Below are 20,263 nucleotides of genomic sequence, written 5' to 3'. Positions count from 1 at the left end.
CATCTTTTTATGTGCTTTTTCCCATTTGTATATCTTCTTTAAAGAAATGTCTGTTCAAATCATCTGTGCATTTAAAACCGAGTTGTTTATTTTTGAGTTGTAAGAGTTACTTTAATATTCTAAATAAAAGGTTCTTATTAGATATATCATTTGCAAATACGTTCTCCCATTCTGTAGGTTGTCCTAATAGCAATTTATGTTTAGGCAACACTTGAATTACTCAGGGAAAAAGCTTAGGTATGGATGTCATCCAAACCCTTTACCTCTGTTCTGGATTTATTCCAGTTTGGAAGTAGTGCTCACAACATTCTCTATAAGGAGTGCATAGAGGAAGGAGAAAAAACCCACAATGCCCAGTAGAGAGTATGTGCTCAATTAACTTTGGCAAATGAATGAATAAAATTTATGTATTTATTCTTGGTTCCTACCACTACTCTAATTGAATCCCTTTGCTGGATCCACTTTTAGAGCAATGATATTCATTTCATGGCCTGAAGGCCTGCAGGGGGAGCTATGAGGTATTGAAAAGATGTACCTGTTTCCATGTGGATGCTCTCAGCTGTCTGCCTACTCTACATTAAATGCACTGAAGTGTAACACTGTCATATGGGAGTCAATAGATTTTTCATGGTAAAAAGCAGTTTCATGTTCTACTCTTTAAGTTTGAGACTCATGGGCTTAAGAGAAAGAAACAGCTGTTTTTGTCAGTTCAATGTTGACTCTATAGTGTTTTCAATAGTCCTGGGCATTCTTATGTCATTTATACTGTGATTGTTTATTTGGAGCTTCATTTAGGGACTTCACTTACTTCTAGACTCTCGACCTAAGAGTGGTTCCCTCAGTGAGGTTCACTGTTCCTTGGACCAGGCAAAAAACTGTGGGGAAATGGTTCTGATGCTGTGAGGGAAGAAGATCACATCTACCTACTTGTCACATCAGTTGAATTCCCTTGGGACACCTTGGGGGAAGAGATGATCCCAGCCAGGCTGTCTGCATCCCCACATCACTTACAACTATCTATCAATATCATTTTGCAACTTACATTTGACATAACCCCCTTGTACATTTGGAGTGTGGACTCGCAGGAAGAATCATAATGATTCAAAAATGGGAAGAATCAAAGGAATTCTAGTTAGGACTGTGGGTAAAACTAAGAAATCAACCAAGGCATATGTATGAAGGAAACAAGCTGAGTAAAGGAAAAAGAACAATGGAAAGCAAGACACTTTTTTTGTAACTGGATATAAACAAGAGTCTAACTTTACACAGGCAGAGTTGGCTGGCCTGCTAGTGTAACTGAGCTTAGCTACCCATCTAGTGCACTCACTCGGATGGGATGACTGTGGGCATTATTTGTACGACATACATATGTATGCAGATACCTGCCAACTAATGAAATAGGACACACTTGGGGCACCTGAATGGCTCAGTTGGTTAAGCATCTGACTCTTGATTTTGGCTTATGGGTTCTGGTCCCATGTGGGGTTTTGTGCTGACAGGACAGAGTCTGCTTGGGATTCTCTCTCTCCCGCCCCCTCTCTTTGTCCCTCCCCTACTCATGCTCTCTATCAAAATACATAAACTTAAAAAAAAGAAATAGGACACAGTTATGAGCATGCAAAGCTGTCACATCAGAGAGGGGGGGAAAAAGAGTTTGTTTGTTTGTTTGTTTTAAATAGTGGTCTTAGGGAGTTAATGTGAAAGAGCTTTTTGTCTCAGTCCAGATTGAAGAAAAAATTTTTTCATTGAAACATCCACCAATAATACCATTTTATAGTATTTATGTGATGTTTTTTCTTCTCTCATAAGTGGGAACACTTTTAAGGTTACCTTATGGCTCTTCATAGCAAAATCCTCCTGAAGGAGAGAAGTACTTTAACAAACAATGGTCCTGAGGTTCAGAGGTCAATTGACTGTTCTGCAGTTTTGGGGAGAAGAGATAGGTCACTGATAATTAGATCTCTGTTTGGAACCAGGACTGAATTAGGCATTAAACATATGTAAATTCCTTTAATTCCTGTAAGAATGCTATGAGGTAGGTGTTATTGTTATAAATTGATGGGTAAAAAAAATCACCCTAATCATTGAGTTAATAATGGTAGAATCAAACCATATCTGTCATATTCTAGAGTCATGCTCTTAATTGCCAATTTTAATTGATTAAGGGAGGTTGCCTGGAGAGGATGTGTGGAAGGAGTCTAAGACCATGCCCAGTTGCTCTGTCTAATGTGAGTAGGATGGGAGGAGTGGTATCTAATGCAGAACCCAAGGCATCATAGAATGAGTAATTTGGGGGGACAGGCCTCACTTCTAAGGGACTAACAGAATAATTTCTGTTACACAATGGTCTATTATTTGAGGGAGCTAAGGAAGGACTCTGTGGAAGGAGAGTTCTTTACAACTGTCTTTTTTTTTTTTTTTTTAATAAAGTAGGCTGCATGCCCAACCTGGAGTTCGAACTTACAACCCTGAGATCAAGAGTCACGTGCTTTACTGAGTCAGTCAGATGCCCCTACAACTGCCTTTTGATAATATGTTTCCTTTCCCTCTCTCCTAGTGAAGGAAACCAGAATGTCACACCCCAAAGTACACCACTTTGACATACAAATTGTTTTGAGCTAAAGGCAATTAAGCAGGAGTGAATGCAGAGAAAGCTCTCTACCTTGCTCTTTTCTGCCTAAAGAGAGGATATGAATTCTCCTTTCATTGGAGACAGACTCTTATCATCCCAGAGACAGCACCACAAGAATCTGCCAATAAACCCTACTCCGTTAGTTGCCTCCCATAAATTTACCTTCCTACAGCTTGCTGCTTTTGCAAAGCCCAAGGGCTTCCTTCGTCCTGTCATCTCTACAAATTTACTGAAGATGCTATATAAGCTGGAGTTCTAAGTTGCCACTTCCAGTTACCTTTCATGAGGTTTTTTCCCATGTGACATATGCTGCACAAGTTAATAAACTGTTTTTCTCTTGCTAATCTGCCTTTTTAAGAGCTTCAGCTGAAAACCCAAGGTGAGTAGAGGTAAAGTTTTGCCTCCTCTATACTAGCTATGGCTAATTATCTCCCTCTTCTCCCCCTCTCTAGTAGTACCTACATGCTTCTGAATTTTGCAAGTTTCCTTCCTTAAAATGACATTCTCTCTTTTCTTGAAACGTATTAGTGAAGCATGGAATGTAGCAGAAATATAATTGCCATGTGAGTGACCAATCGACGTATGATAGGTAGATTCTAGACAAGGATTTGGTAGTTTTGATTGTCATAGACAGATGAAGTCAGGATCAGAGTAACTCTCTCAATGAAAGGATGAAAACATTTAACCAGAGTTATATTACAAACCACAGTTTCTGTTTTAGTTTCTGAATGTCAAATATTCCTCAGTTTTCTGCTTTTACATCTGTGTTTAAAGTTTCAATTTTCAGGATTGGGTTGAGAGATTTAAATTGTTGATATTTGCATAAAAATCACTTTTTCTTTTGTAAAGTATAGCTACCATGTGTATATCTGTGTTTTTCTCTATTAGATATTCACATAAAGAAAAACATTAGCCTTACACTGGAATCCTAATGGGCTCATCATTTTTGAGAGTGAAAGCTGTAGAAACCTCTGGATCTGAATCCCAGTTAGTTTCCAACTTACCGCACCATTTCACTTTCCAGTTACGATTGGCATCAACTCCACGGCAGCGAAACCTTGAGTTCCTTGACCTTGTTTTTCTCCAAAATCGATCCTAGATGCAATTAAGAAAACAGGTGCAGAAAAGAATACTTAAAAGGCTATCCACATACATTTAGTAGCTGTGAATGAATCACAGCACTGCAGGGAGAGTTCCTTGGGAACAGACAAATCCAGGGAGAAGAAAGAGGACTGAATTAGCAACAGAGACCCAGGTTCATGCTCCAATTTCTGTCACACACTTGTTAGCTTCTCTTGGCCTATTTCTTCACAGGCAAAACTGAATAAGCTGGACTAGTCTAGTGATTTTTCACAATTTCTTTGGAAGGAGAAATCTTTACTTACGTGTAATCTTATGCACAGACACACACATAAACAGAAGGTTGTTTCTATGATGGGAGAGGGAGTGGAGGTCCCTTTTGTAGTTCTGGAATCATTAGGCTGTCTGCCTACCAAGCTTCCTTCCTCTTCTATGACTGTTTTCTATTTATTCCATTTCTCTTTTCAATTGGATAGGCAAAGCGACTTACACTGGTCCAGCTAAAGTGGTATCCATCAACGTTAAATACAGGCATGATATAGAAATACAGATGATTCAACATTTTTCTCATGATTGGGTCACTCCTATATGTTAGAAGAGCCTAAAAGACAAAGGTGATATTTTTCTTACAAACTGATCTCAAATACAGATTTAAAAAAATATATGAAAATCCTCCCATGGGAAATACCAAATATGTTGGGTTAAAAAGTAATGAGCTAGGAATGCCTGGGTGGCTCAGTCAGTTGAGTGTTTGACTTCAGCTCAGGTCATGATCTCATAGCTCATGACTTCAAGCCCTGGGTCAGGCTTTGTGCTGACAGCTTGGAACCTGGAGCTTTCTTTGGATTCCTTGTCTCCCTCCCTCTCTGCCCTAACCCACTCTCATTCTGTCTCTGTCTCTCTCAAAAATAAATAAACATTACATTTTTTTTAAATAAGCTAATTGAACTGTATATACTCTGTGACACCATATACTTTTTTTTCTAATTAAAAAATTTTGTTATTTTTAAAAAGTTTTTATTTAAATTCTAGTTAGCTAACATACAGTGAGATATTAGTTTTAGGTGTACAATACAGTGATTCAACACTTTTAAAAAATTTTTAATTTTGAGAGAGAGAAAGAGAGAGAGAGAGAGACAGAGTGTGAGTGGGGAAGGGCAGAAAGAGTGAGACACAGAATCTGAAACAGGCTCTAGGCTCTGAGCTGTCAGCACAGAGCCTGATGCAAGGCTCAAACTTGGGAACAGTGAGATCATGACCTAAACCAAAGTTGATGCTTAACGAACTGAGCCACCCAGGTGCCCCATGATTCAACACTTTCATACAACAGCTGATACTCATCACAAGTGCCTTCCTTAATCCCCATCACCTGTTTAACCCATCCCACACCCACATCATATATTCTTTATTGAGATTTTTCTCCCAAACTTTTTGTTACTTATACATTTTAGCAAAGGTAGCTAAACAGATTAATTGGGTAGCCTCTAACAGTATTTCAGAACTGGCTAAATTTTAGGCTGATGAAGAAAGCAATTATTCAGATATGCTTTTGTATAATAAGTTTTTTTAAAGATTACATTCCATTTTGGACAAAATAATTACCCAAATATTTTGGTGTCCTTACATGATATTTCATAACAAAAGCTATTTATATATGTCACTTAATTGTTTATGTCTAACTGGGACCAGACTCAAGTCTTCAAATTTATTGCACTGACACTGTTCTCTCCTGATTTAAAAAAAATTTTTTTTAAATGTTTTTGAGAGAGTGACAGAGCATGAGTGGGGTGGGGGGAGGGGACAGAGAAAGAGAGAGGGAGACACAGAATCAGAAGCAGGCTGTAGGCTCTGAGTTGTCAGCACAGAGCCTATGAACCATGAGATCATGACCTGAGCCAAAGTCGGATGTTCAACAGAGTGAGCCACCCAGACGCCCCACTATAAGAAGTTTAATAAACATTATAACATTTCTATCATTTTTATCATGGCTGTTTCGAAATCTTGCTCTTATGATTGGGTTTTACTTATATTGTGTCTGGCCCCAAGTCTGAAGATTCTGGACTACAGGTTTGGCTTCAAACAAAAAAACCGAATGTGCTAAGAATACAGACATTTTGAAATACTTTTAAAACAATTCTTTTTGGTGCCTATTTGTTCATGTATAATGTATCTCAGAGAAACACAGGAAATTTGAAAATGGCTGCCTCTGGGGAAGGGACTCACGGGAAAGAGAATTACCTTTAATATTTTATCTATTTGGATTGTTTGAATTTTTACCATATTAAAAACACAAGTCAAATAAGAATTCTTAAATTATGTATATACTACCTTAGAAAATTTAATACTTAAAACTTCAATTTTTTTTACATATAGTTAGGATTTCTGAACCCATCATAAACAGCATCTGCATTTATATAGTAAGAATACTGTTCATAGAGAATAATCCAATATTAGAAACTATCACTATATTCGAAATAATGAATATAGGGATATGATTAGGAATAAAAGAGTTATGGGAATGCAAACTGGTGTAGCCCCTCTGGAAAACAGTGTGGAGTTTCCTCAAAAAACTAAAAATAGAACTACCCTACGGCCCAGCAATTGCACTACTAGGTATTTATCCAAGGGATACAGGTGTGCTGTTCGAAGGGACACATGCACCCCCATGTTTATAGCAGTGCTATCAAAAATACTCAAAGTATGGAAAGAGCCCAAATGTCCACTGATTGGTGAATGGATAAAGTGGTATATATAGACGATGCAGTATTACTTGGCAATCAAAAAGAATGAAATCTTGCCATTTGCAACTACGTGGTTGGAACTGGAGGGTATTATGCTAAGTGAAATTAGTCAGAGAAAGACAAAAATCATACGACTTCACTCATATGAGGACTTTAAGAGACAAAACAGATGAACATAAGGGAAGGGAAAAAATAACATAAAAACTGGAAGTGGGACAAAACAGAAGAGACTCATAAGTATGGAGAACAAACTGAGGGTTATGGGAGGGGTTGTGGGAGGAGAGATGGGCTAAATGGGTAAGGGGCACAAAGGAATCTACTCCTGAAATCATTGTTGCACTATATGCTAACTAATTTGGATGTAAATTTAAAAGAATAAAAAATAAAACAAGGTAAAAAAAAGAATATAAAAGTTAAACAATTTTATTGAATATAATTTAAATATTTAGGGGCTTAACACAAGTTGACAAATGCTAATACAATTTTCTCTTCTCCTTTAAGGCTCAATTATAATTTTTTGGCCACATAGCTTTGGTAGAACTTTTATACATGCTTGAATTTCTATTAACTGTCTAATGCCTCAAACCAGAGGAAAATTCCTGGTATATGATTGTTCATATCCTAGAATTTTGATTTCCTCTAATTAATGGAAGTTCCCCAATGCCTGGAGGAAGTCTACTGCTGGGGATGGCAGAGACAGAGCTATGTGGTTAGCGACATTCCTTCCATAAGGTTAGGCAGCTGTGGTTTCTGTGCCACACTAGTGAAGAAGAGAGAAGAGATGAAAGGAGAGAGAACTGAGGCAACAAGGCAAGAAAGAAGGTGTAGGAAAAGTCATGGTAATTTCTCTCTCTCCCTGCCTAGCACTGGGGACTGTAGCTCATTTGTCTCAGTCCAAATGTGGGAAGTCTCACCTTTTCCAAGCATGGATCGTGTTAGCACCTCAGCACCAGACTATGGTAGAGACCTGAACGGTAACTTTCTCATCTTATTCTGCCTTCTCCTCTTTGAATGCAAGTGCCCATCATGCTTTTGTATTTAAAAGAATACTAATTTCCTTCTTAAAAATTACATTTTAAGCAAATAAAAAAAGAACAGAGAATATTACATCTACGTGACCAACTACATTTTGCCATATTTAATCTTTTTTATTTTTTTAAAGTTTATATGTTTTGAGAGGGAGACAGTGTGCATGTGAGTGGGGGAGGGGCAGAGAGAGAGAGGGAGAGAGAGAATCCTAAGGAGGCTCCGTGCTGTCAGCATGAGCCCAATGTGGGGGATTGATCCTACAAACTGTGAGATCAGGACCTGAGCCAAAACCAACAGTTGGATGCTTAACTGAGTTGCCCAGGCACTCCTATTAAATCTTTTAAAAAGAAGTTGAGATATTACAGATAAAACTAAAGCTCCCTTTTTATCATACCCTAATCCCATTTTCCCCTCCTCCACCAAAGTAATCACTATTCTAATTTTTATGTTATCATTCCCATACATGATTTTCTGTTTTGCCACGTATATCTATATACAGATATATAGATATATATATACATAGATTCAGGAACAGTATATAATATTGTATATACTTTGAAATTTCATGCAAATCATTATGTATCAATCTACAGTCTACTTTTCTCCCCAATATTTTTGACACTTGATTTATTCATTTTAACTGCACAATGGTATTCTATTATAGATAAATCCACAATATATTGATTCCTCATTTTGTTGATGGAGAATTAACTTGCTTTGTTACAATATTGCAATGGACATTCTTGCACATTTCTCCTAGACATGTGTGAATTTTCCTTTTTTTTAACTTAAATTTTCATCAGTTAACATACAGTGCAATATTGGTTTCAGAAGTAGAATTCAGTGATTCATCACTTATATACAATACCCAGCGCTCATCACCAGTGCCCTCCTTAGTACCCATCACCCATCTAGCCCATCTCCCACCCACTTCCTTCCGGCAACCCTCAGTTCTCTAACATTAAGAGACTCTTGTAGTTTCCCTCTCTTCTCTAGCACCCCCTTCCCATAAGCTCATCTGTTTTGTTTCTTAAATTCCACATATAAGTAAAATCATATGGTATTTGTCTTTCTTTGCCTGACTTATTTTGCTTAGCATAACACATTCTAGCTCCATCCATGTCATTGCAAAAGGCAAGATTTCATTATTTTGGATGGCTAATATTCCATTGTATATAATATACCACATCTTCTTTATCCATCCATAACTTGGTGGATATTTGGGCTCTCTCCACAATTTGGCTACTGTTGATAATGCTGAACATTGGGGAACATGTACCCCTTTGAATCTGTATTATTGTATCCTGTGGGTAAATACCTAATAGCGAAATTGCTGGATTACAGGGTAGTTCTGTTTTTAGTTTCTTGAGGAACCTCCATACTGTTCTCCAGAGTGGCTGTACCTGTTTGTGTCCCTAACAGCAGAGAAAGAGAGTTCCCTTTACTCTGCATATCAGCATCAACATTTGTTGTTTCCTGTGTTGTTAATTTTAGCCATTCTATGGCTGAGGTGATACCTCATTGTAGTTTTATTTTTCCCTGATGATGAGTGATGTTGAACATCTTTTCATGTGTCTGTTAGTCATCTGGATGTCTTCTTTGGAAAAATGTCCACTCTTGTCTTTCTTAACTGGGTTGTTTTTTTGGGTGTTGAGTTTGATAAGTTCTACATAGATTTTGGACACTAACCCTTTATCAGATATGTCATTTGTAAGTATCTTCTCTCATTCTGTAGGCTTTTAGTTTTGTTGATTGTTTCCTTTGCTCTACAGAGGCTTTTTTATCTTGATGAAATCCCAATAGTTCATGTATCTTATTGTTTTTGGTGCAATTGAAAATGAGATTGATTCCCTGATTTTTTTTCTGCTGCTTCATTATTGATGTATAGAAATGCAACAGATACATCCATGTTGATCTTATATCCTGTAGCTTTGCTGCAGTAATTCATGTATTACTTCTAGAATTTTTTTGGTGGAGTCTTTTGGCTTTTCTACATACAGTATCATGTCATCTGTGAAAGTTTGACTTCTTCCTTGAAGATTTGGATTCCTTTTATTTCTTTTTGTTGTCTGATTGCTGAGGTTAAGACTTCTCATACTATGTTAAATAGTAATGGTAAGAATGGACATCCTTGTCTTTTTCTTACCATAGAGGAAAGGCTCTAAGTGTTTCCCTGTTGAGGATGATATTAGCTGTGGGCCTTTCATATACGGTCTTTATAACGTTGAGGTATGTTTCATTTATCTCTACTTTGTTGAGGGTTTTTATCAAGAAAGGACGCTGTAGTTTGTCAAAATTTTTAAAAAAAATTTTTAATGTACATCCAAGTTAGTTATCATATAGTGCAACAATGATTTCAGGAGTAGATTCCTTAGTGTCCCTTACCCATTTAGCCCATCCCCCCTCCCACAATCCCTCCCGTAACCCTCAGTTTGTCCTCCATATTTATGAGTTTCTTTTGTTTTGTCCCCCTCCCTGTTTTTATATTATTTTTGTTTCCCTTCCCTTATGTTCATCGGTTTTGTCTCTTAAAGTCCTCATATGAGTGAAGTCATATGACTTTTGTCTTTCTCTGACTAATTTCACTTAGCATAATACCCTCCAGTTCCCTCCATGTAGTTGTAAATGGCAAGATTTCATTCTTTTTGATTGCCCAGTAATACTTTGTGTGTGTGTGTGTGTGTGTGTGTATATATATATATATATATATATATATATATATATATACATTTTCTTTATCCATTTATCCATCAATGGACATTTGAGTTCTTTCGATACTTTGGCTATTGTTGATAGCACTGCTATAAACATTGGGGTGCAAATGTCCCTTTGAAACAGCACATCTGTATCCCTTGGTTAAATACCTAGTAGTGCAATTGCTAGGTCATAGGGTAGTTCTAATTTTAATTTTTTGAGGAACCTCCATACTGTTTTCCAGAGTGGCTGCACCAGTTTGCATTCCCACCAGCTGTGTAAATGAGATCCTCTTTCCCTGCATCCTTGCCAACATCTGTGGTTGCCTGAGTTGTTAATGTTAACCATTCTGACAGGTGTCAGGTGGTATCTCATTGTGGTTTTGATTTTTATTTCCTGGATGATGAGTGATGTTGAGCATTTTTTCATGTGTCGGTTGGCCCTCTGGATGTCTTCTTTGGAGAAGTGTCTATGTCTTTTGCCCATTTCTTCACTGGATTATTTGTTTTTTGGGTGTTGAATTTGAGAAGTTCTCTACAGATTTTGGATACTAGCCCTTTATGTAATACGTTGTTTGCAAATTTCTCCCATTCTGTCAGTTGCTTTTTAGTTTTGCTGTTTCCTTCGTTGTGCACAAGCTTTTTATTTTGATGAGGTCCCAGTAGTTCATTTTTTCTTTTGCTTCCCTTGCCTCTGGAGACATGTTGAGTAAGAAGTTGCTGTGGGCAAGATCAAAGAGGTTTTTGCCTGCTTTCTCCTAGAGGATTTTGATGGCTTCCTGTCTTACATTTAGGTCTTTCATCTATTTTATTTTTGTGTATGGTGTAAGAAAGTGGTCCAGGTTCATTTTTCTGCATGTCTCTGTCCAGTTTTCCCAGCTCCATTTACTGAAGAGATTGTCTTTATTCCATTGGATAGTCTTTCCTGCTTTGTCAAAGATTAGTTGGCCATACTTTCGTGGGTCCATTTCTGGGTTGTCTATTCTGTTCTATTGATCTGAGTGTCTATTTTTGTGTCAGTACCATACTATGTCAAATGTTTTTCTGCATCTATTGACGGGATATGATTCTTTTTTTTTATTATTAATGTGGTATACTGCATTGATTGATTTGTGAATATTGAACCATCCCTGCAGTCCAGGTATAAATCCCACTTGATCATGGTGAATAACTCTTTTAACATGGTGTTGAATTCAGTTTGTTAGTATCTTGAGAATTTTTGCTTCCATGTTCATAAGGGATATTGTCCTGTAATTCTCCTTTTTAGCAGGGTTTTTGGTTTTAGAATCAAGGTAATGCCAGTTTTGTATAATGAGTTTGGAAGTTTTCCCTATTTTTTGGAACAGTTTGAGAAGAATAGGTATTAGCTCTTAAGTGTCTGGTAGAATTCTCCTGGGAAGGCATCTGGCCCAGGACTCTTGTTTGTTGGAAAAGTTTTGATTACGGTTTTAACTTCTTTCCTGGCTATGGGTCTGTTCAAATTTTGTATTTTTTCCTGTTTCAGTTTTGGTAGTGTGTGAGTTTCTAGGAATGCTATTTCTTCCAGATTGTCCAGTTTGTTGGCATATAATTTTTCATAGTATTCTCTTATAATTGTGTTTCTGTCATGTTGGTTGTGATCTCTCCTCTTTCATTTGTGATATTATCTATTTGGGTACTTCCTCTTTTCTTCTTGAGAAGTCTGGCTAGGGGTTTATCAATTTTGTTAATTCTTTCAAAAAACCAGATCTTAGTTTTGTTGGACTGTTCTACTGTTCTTTTGTTACTATATCATTTATTTCTGCTCTAATCTTTATTATTTCCCTTCTTTTCCTGGCTTTAGGCTTTATTTGCTGTTCCTTTTCTAGCTCCTTTAGGTGTAAAGTTAGGTTGTGTATTTGGGACCTTTCTTGCTTCTTGAGAAAGGCCTGAATTACAATATATTTCTCTCTTAGACTGCCTTTGATGCATCCCAAAGGGTTTGGGCTGTCATGTTTTCACTTCATTTGCATCCATGTATTTTTTAAAAATTTTCATTCTTCTTTACTAAGATGTTGACCTCCATATATTTGAGGGCTTTCCACTTTTCCTCGTGGTTGACTTCAAGTTTCATGGCATTGTGATCTGAAAATATACATGGTATGATCTCAGTCTTTTTGTACCTGTTGAGGGCTGATTTGTGACCCAGTATGTGATCTATTCTGGAGAATGTTCCATATGCACTCAAAAAGAATGTGTATTCTGCTGCTTTAGGATGAAGTGTTCTGAATATATTTGTAAATCTATCTGGTTTGGTGTGTCATTCAAAGCTATTTTTTTCCTTACTGATTTTTTGCTTAGGTGGTCTGTCCATTGCTGTAAGTGGGGGTTTTAACATCCCCTATTATTATTGGATTATCAGTGAGTTATGTTTGTGATTTGTTTATTTGGGTGCTTTCAAGTTGGGGGCATATTTATAATGGTTAGACCTTCTTGATAGTTAGACCCCTTAGAGAGTTTATGATAAATCTAGGAATAGATTTTCTGGGCCATGGATTTATATATGCCTTCTGTTTTACTAAATGCTATTTCAAAGTTAGTAAATACTCTCATGTGCAATGAATGAGAGTTCCCATTGCTCTACAACCTTACCAACCCTTGATATTAACCTTTTAGTTAAAAAAAATATATATAATGGGTTCATGAAATTTTTACTTCACATTTATCTCATTTCACATTAAATTGAACTGCAATTTATAGAATTGCATATATATGTGTGTGTGTGCACACACACATATATATGCAATTCTATAAATTGTTCATTTATGCCCATTAAAAAAATTAAACTCTTATTCTCACATTCTGGATATTAATCCTTTTGTTAAAGTGCATCATGAACGTCTTCCTTTCTTGTAGCTTATTGGTTCCTATTTTCATCATATCCTTGTTGTACATAAACTTCTTTCACAATTATGTGTATACAGTTTTAAGAACTCATCTCTGCCCTATGATCATAAAGACGTTACCCTGTATTTTTTTTAAAAAGTTGTTTTAAAGTTTGTTTTCAAATGTAAGCCTTAAACCTCCTAGAAATAATTTTTTATAGGATGTGAGGTTGGGATTTAGTTTTCTGCTATGGAAGACCAATTGTGCCACTGTACTCATTTGGATGGTTCACCTTTTCTCTAGTGAGTTCATGTTCCACCTCTGTCAAATGTCAAGTTTCATTTGTGCATGGAATTGCTCTATGTACTTTGGTTCACCAAAACCACACAATGGTTGATATAGAATCAGTTGGGTCTGATAGGATATGTCTCCTCACATTCTCCAAATTTCCTTGGCTATTTTTGACCCTTCTCCCTTCACACTAATTTGAAATTAAGGTTGAGCACATTAAAGATGTCTGCTCTATGCTGTTTTTTGTCATTAATGAATTTTGAATTTTTGCATGTAATCTTTCTTCTTATATTAACCATAGTTATAATCAATTTTAATTAGTAATTTTCTATTGTTAAATTATCCTTATATTGCTGGGATAAGCTCCTTTGGTTATGACATGTATTATTATATTAGCTGGATTCAGGTTGCTAATATTTACATCTATATTCCTGAGACCTATAATTTCCTTCCTTCCTTATTTTGTCCTTGTCTGGTTTTGGTATCAGAGTTATATTATTATGGGAGAAAACCATCTAGGCTTAAAGCAGAAATTAAATATAAAAAGAAGACACACAGGGAGGAGTGTATCTTTGCTTTCTGTTCCATTGGTTTCTGCACTTTACCCTTTTCAAATCTGAGTTGAAATCTTAGCTCATTAATTTGGAGACCTTATCCTTTTGTAATATATTTAAAACTACAAATTCCTCTTCAGTACTATGTTACATTCTATATGTTTTAACAGTTTTGTTTCCATTTAGTTGCAAATATTGAAAAATTTCCTTCATTTATTTAAATATTTTTAATTTTAAAACAGGTGAGTTTTTCTTAAATCCCATTTTTATAAATAATTTCTAACAACTGCATTACAGTCCGAAAATATGGTCTATATGTATGGACTCTTTAGTATTTCTTGAACCTTGCTTTGTGACCTAGTGTATAGTCAATTTTTGTAAATGTTTCAGTTGGGCTTGAAAAGAATATGCGATCTCTATTGGGAATGGATTCTATATGTGTTTATTAGATTAAATTTGTCACATGGTTTATATCATCTATATTATTGCTAAAAATTTGTTTTCTTAATCACTGAGAATTGTGTTAAAAACATTTTAAATTTGTCATTTTTTTCTTATAATTGTCAAGTTTTACTTGAGGTCATTAACATAGACTCATTTTAAAGCTGTTCATATCCAAATTACGTATTAAATAAGAAAGCTGTTTTCTAGTATTCTATTCTGGAGTGGATTTAATTTCCAAGACTAGCCAGAGCGTGTTCTTCTTCTGAGTGTCATTGTATTGCATATGCTATATTTGTGATTTTTTATAACTCTCTAAGAATTACAGCTATTCTCCATCTGGTCAAAGCGAGAATGATCACAATGTAATGGCTGTTCAATCCTGAATAGGACAATTGAGAGACCTTCTTGCCTGAGTGCTTTAAGTAATAGGACATAGATCATTTCTCTTTTATGGTTTAGGTGGAGTTTCTAGAAAAAAAGATGACCATATGACTATCTCCTATTATCCTAACATATGATAACCATAAAGTAGGGGGTGTGCTCTCTTTCTAATATGTGGGACTCTTTTTGGCGATAAATTTATACCACCCATACACACAGGAAAGGAGATGCCTACTAACCAAGTGCCATCTGGGCTAAGCAAGTTTAATTTGTAGACTACTATTGTTGCTGATGAGGAAGACTACTAGTTGTGATCTGAAAGGCAGTCACAAAACAATGCACCACATGCCTCAGTGTGGCAGTATTTAGGTACTACACTCACCTCACTTCATCAATTTATTTAAAAATACTTTGCCAAAATAGATTTTAATTTGAAAATAAACAGAGAAGTTTTGAATATTATTTTGCTGGGAACATATGTTTGATATTAGGTTAGGGAATTTCTCAAGAGTGACAAAGAATGATTTCATATTCACCACTCGCCAAAACTATTTTGGTTTTCCCATAGATATATGCATGTCATATACCAAATTCATCAAATAAATTTGAAGAAAAATTTCACAACTACTAAAGTCTTTGTATAGTGTGACAAAGTTGGGCTAAAGGGTTTCCCTCCTTTTCAGTTTTTGGGTTTGACTGAATATTGCCTTCTTAGACTTACCCCAGGACAACTTGGAATGTCAGAGTTTTTTTTGTTTTTTTTGTTTTTTTAATTTTAGAATTGGTGTTACTGGCTTTAAAAAAGATATCCTTGGGGCACCTGGGTGGCGCAGTCGGTTAAGCGTCCGACTTCAGCCAGGTCACGATCTCGCGGTCCATGAGTTCGAGCCCCGCGTCGGGCTCTGGGCTGATGGCTCAGAGCCTGGAGCCTGCTTCCGATTCTGTGTCTCCCTCTCTCTCTGCCCCTTCCCCGTTCATGCTCTGTCTCTCTCTGTCCCGAAAATAAATAAACGTTGAAAAAAAAAAAAAGAAAAAAAAAAGATATCCTTTACCTTTTTACATTTGTTTTTGTTCTAGAATCACTACAGAGGACCTAAGAATAATAACCATGTTCAACAAGGGCACACTGGGTAACAAGTCATGTTACAGCTGAGGCCAAAGGAAGGGCACAGTTACCAGTCAAGCTGCAGAATAGCCTCATCTGGACTGAAGTAAAACTATTTAGGATGGAAAGAGTTGTAATACCAACACAGGTGCATTTTAACACAAAGAAAGTATTTAAAATTTAATACGATGATAATTAATTAGAGGAGTTTTCAAGGAGATTTTAAAAAGGGAGCTTGATCTATATAGATATTTGATGTCACACTGTGAGAAGCTCATTAAATACAAAATGGTAACTAAATAATAGTTTGAAAGCAAAATGAGCAAAAAGGTTCTGTGAATGAAGGATGGAGAATTGGAAAATCATATGCTAATCCTTTAAATTCTAGTTACTTTTATGCTTAATTTATACTCAGAACTGCCCAGGGATTAATATAGCAGGCAAGTAATGATTGAAAAATCTATATTTTCTAAGTAAAATATAAATATTTGAAGTGCTCTGCATCACCAGGAAGACTATAATATCAGGTGCATGTCCGCTCTCCTTTTTCCATTTAATACCACGCTTCATTTCTAGAGCTTTTATATGAGATTGCCTAATCACAATGGTTAGTTATACTTATTTACTCAGGAACAACAGAGTAGAAGGCCACGACCAACTTTGTGGCATTATGAAAATCTATATCACAACTTTTCACCTACTAAAAGAAAGTATAGTTGTTCTCAGTTTGTAGGTCTCCAGTATACACCAATTTCAGCTATCACAGTTTAAATAATGTCAGTCCTCCAACAAGTGCAGTTCAAGTTTTAGTCACCACGGTTAGATCTTTCATCTACAAACACTATATAAATAACAGATGTGCATCAAGATCTGTGACCAATTATGCCACTTCTTTTAAAGTTGGTCAGTGGGTGGATTGGTCACTGTGTGTCTGTTCTTCAATTTATACACCGACAGCAAAGTGTGAGGCCGTGTTTCCCCCTTGTTTCCCACCTATGTGGCATTTTACAAAAATGGATGATGGTAAGAGGGAATGGGTTAACAGATGAAAGTGCAACAAAAGAATAAAAAGTGATAATGTAGAGGTGAAATTTGAACCAATTTTAATGGAGCTATAGAAGAAATGGCTGACCACAGGAAATGTTGACATGGTCACCATTCAACTCTGGATTTGCAACAAAGGAATTCTTAGATATTTTATGATTTGAAAGTGCAAAGGAAAAAAAATTGGAAGCTGATCTAAACCAAGAAAGGAATATGCCAATTGCCACAGCATAAAAATGATGCTAACTTCATCTAAGTTATATAATGTGAAGGCAAGCACTATCCAAATTACCCATAACATTTTTGACAAACAATATGTTTAATCTTTTAAAAAAATTTTTTTTAACATTTATTTTTGAGACAGAGAGAGACAGAGCATGAACGGGGGAGGGGCAGAGAGAGAGGGAGACACAGAATCTGAAACAGGCTCCAGGCTCTGAGCTGTCAGCACAGAGCCTGACGCGGGTCTCAAATTCACAGACCGCGAGATCATGACCTGAGCCGAAGTCGGCTGCTTAACCGACTGAGCCACCCAGGCGCCCTATTTTTAATGTTTTAAGTCATGGTGTAATAAATACTAATTTTACTATTTTTTAATCATTTCCCTATGTATTTATAACAGAGTTTTTAAACTTTTGACAAAAACAAATAGAGGTCACGGGAGAAACATAATTCCCCCCCATTGGTTTTTAGGATAGATTTTTATTGCTTCAGCTTTCATGGTCACTTTTACAGTCCTGCACTACTTGGAAGAAAAGCAAGGACTGTCTGTAGAAACAATGTCCAGAACATTCTCAAATACTGGACAGTGGAGTAAAATGGATGCAATGGATTTAAACTTAAACTGAACATTAACATATCCCCTGCTATGTAGAAGACCTTATAAATTGAATAAAAGGGTGAGACAGCTGGGTTGGAGGATGCAAAGGATTAAAGAGCAGATTGGGGAGGATGGGAGAATATGGTGAGTTAAAGGTACTAAAAGGCTGGTAAGCAAAATGTTGTTATTACTTGCAGTGGTAGTGAGCAAAGTCAGACAACTTGAAAATACAGATCATTTTTATAAGATAAACTTTTTTTTTTATCATGCAATTATGAACAAAGGCTTACTCAACTGAACCCATATTTGATCCAGGCTTAATAACCCTCTTAATTACTTATTTGTTCCCTGGCTTCGGGCACTTTTTTATACATACAGTTTAAGTTCTCTAAAAGTTTTATTTTTAGTAATACATTTTTTTGAACCAAAACTTTGAGTTTTACACCTACATTTAAGGGTTTATATTTTTACCTTTAGTCACCAGCAAGACATAATGACACTGAAAGGGGTGGTTAGCCAAAGGAGTATTCCTAAGAAAGCTTTTTGATCCTTGGACAAAGAATCTTCCCATTCCAGAAAGCCTTCCCAGTTTAAGGACTTCTCCCCCAACCACCAAATCTTCCTTAGAGCTCTGTCCTATACACACAACACACCATAGTCTCCAAATATTTCTACTTACCCTGCCCAGAATCATCTCCTGGTTCTTAGAAAATAACTCCCCCTTCTCTGAAAGTCACCATTCCTATTTTTGGCTATTTGAATTATCTACGTAGAACATCTGAATCACATGCCAGATTTTGGCACCAGGATTAGCCATCACTAGTGCAGCGTATAGATGGGTGGGAATGTGTAATGGAGGTGTATTTGTAGTGTATTGGGCTGGACCTGGAGGGCTGAACTTTTAAATTAGGCAGCAGCAGAGGAATATGGTGGCTGACCTAGGAAACTAAGAAAAAAAAATTTTTTTTTTTTAAATTTTTTTGTGTGTGCTTTTCACTTTCTGTGACAGGATCAAATTAGATCCACCTGTATATTATACTTCTTCAAAGTCTGGAAGAACTTTCCATTTTAGACTGTTTTTGTCTTAATTTGCCCTTGGATCATCTCACCAATTCTTGTTTTATCTTTGGTCTGCTGCTGAGTTAAATAGAATTCAACCACCTAGAGTACAGGTATTCTAAAATACCCGTAGGAATATATGACTCAAGCATAAACGAGTTTAGTATGAGAATGAAATGCATTCAGTTTTGACTGGGTTAAATTTGTTTTAAAAATATTTTTGTTTTGCTTAATATAGAAAACTTGGAAAATTCAGAAAAACATGAATAAAATAAAATCACCCATAATTCTTTTAGCATTTAGCATATTTCTCATGCATATATATTTCAGAGACAAATTTTACCACATTGAAATTAAATATCCATGTCTTTTATTTTTTGATATAGCAAGTCATGGACAGTTTCTTATATCATTAAATACTCCTCCAAAATATTTTTAAGTCAGGGCTAGCAATCATTTCCTTTATGCCTCCCTCCTTTGCTTTTATGCTTGGAAAAGTTTTCCTCAGTTGGAAATCAAATATTTCTCTGAGTTACTTTCTAAAAATTCCATGAATAAAAACCCTGGCAAAATTTACTTAAGCAATATAGAATTGGAGGCAGAAATAAAGTGCTATGCATAATTCTGAGCCACCTAGGACCAGCCATGGCTTGAGATATCCAATCTGGGAGGCAGATAACTTCAAACTCTCAAAAGTGAACAAAACCCAAACTGCCTCATCCAGTTGGAGATGTTTTGAGAAATGAAGCAAATGAATGATTTTTTTCCTTTGAAGTGTATGTATAAAAATATGTAAATATATACATATAAATATATGCAAATATAAAATATATAAATATCTATATATATAAATATGTGTACCTGTATATTTGTTTCCTTCTCCTTATAGATTTTTCTTTCTTTGATGAATTTAGTATATGTATAGTTCCTCTTGGCCCATGACAAATTTAAGAATATTATGAACAGGAAGGATTTCTTTTTTTATTTAAATTTCAGTTTATAGTGTATTGTTATTTTCAGGTGTACAATTTAGTGATTCATCACTTACATAAAACACCCAGTTCTCATCACTACAAGTGCCCTTCTTAAACTATCACCCATTTAACTCATCCCCTGCCCACCACCCCTCCAGTAACCCTCAGTTTGTTCTCTACAGTTAAGAATCTGTTTCCTGTGGTGCCTGAATGGCTCAGTTAAATGTCTGACTTTGGCTTAGGTCATGAGCTCACAGTTGATGGGTTTGAGCCCCGTGTTGGGCTCTGTGTTTGTCAGCACAGTGCCCATTTCGCATCCTCTGTCTCCCTCTCTCTCCCTCTCTCTTTACCCCTCCTCTGCTCACTATCTCTCAAACAAAATAAAACAAAATAAAATAAAAGTCTATATTCTGGTTTGCTTCTCTTTCCTCCCCTTCTCCTCCCCCCCTGCCCAACACAGGTAGTGTTTCTTAAAGCTCTTTTTTGGTCTCATGGTAAAGAAGCATCTGTAGAACACAATTCAATAGTAGGTCCAGTAAGTCTGCTTCCTCTTTTCCTTCTCCCCACAAAAA

General features: G+C 36.2%; 1 protein-coding gene across 3 annotated transcripts in view; it reads right to left on the bottom strand.

Moving 5' to 3' along the window:
* Positions 1-20,263, bottom strand: part of CPA6 (carboxypeptidase A6) — a 522,469-nt gene that overhangs the window by 41,228 nt on the left and 460,978 nt on the right. For all 3 annotated transcript variants that reach the window (XM_045455003.1, XM_045455001.1, XM_045455002.1), the window contains 2 exons: positions 4,203-4,313; positions 3,637-3,727 (listed from right to left, as the gene is read on the bottom strand). In XM_045455003.1, coding sequence (XP_045310959.1) covers positions 3,637-3,727; positions 4,203-4,313 — 202 coding nt within the window. The remainder of the gene's footprint in view (positions 1-3,636; positions 3,728-4,202; positions 4,314-20,263) is intronic.

This window comes from Leopardus geoffroyi, chromosome C3 (genome assembly GCF_018350155.1).
Source record: "Leopardus geoffroyi isolate Oge1 chromosome C3, O.geoffroyi_Oge1_pat1.0, whole genome shotgun sequence".
NCBI classification, from domain to species: Eukaryota; Metazoa; Chordata; class Mammalia; order Carnivora; family Felidae; genus Leopardus; species Leopardus geoffroyi.
The sequence above is the reverse complement of the archived record's forward strand: the minus strand, read 5'-3'. Positions and strand labels throughout refer to the sequence as shown.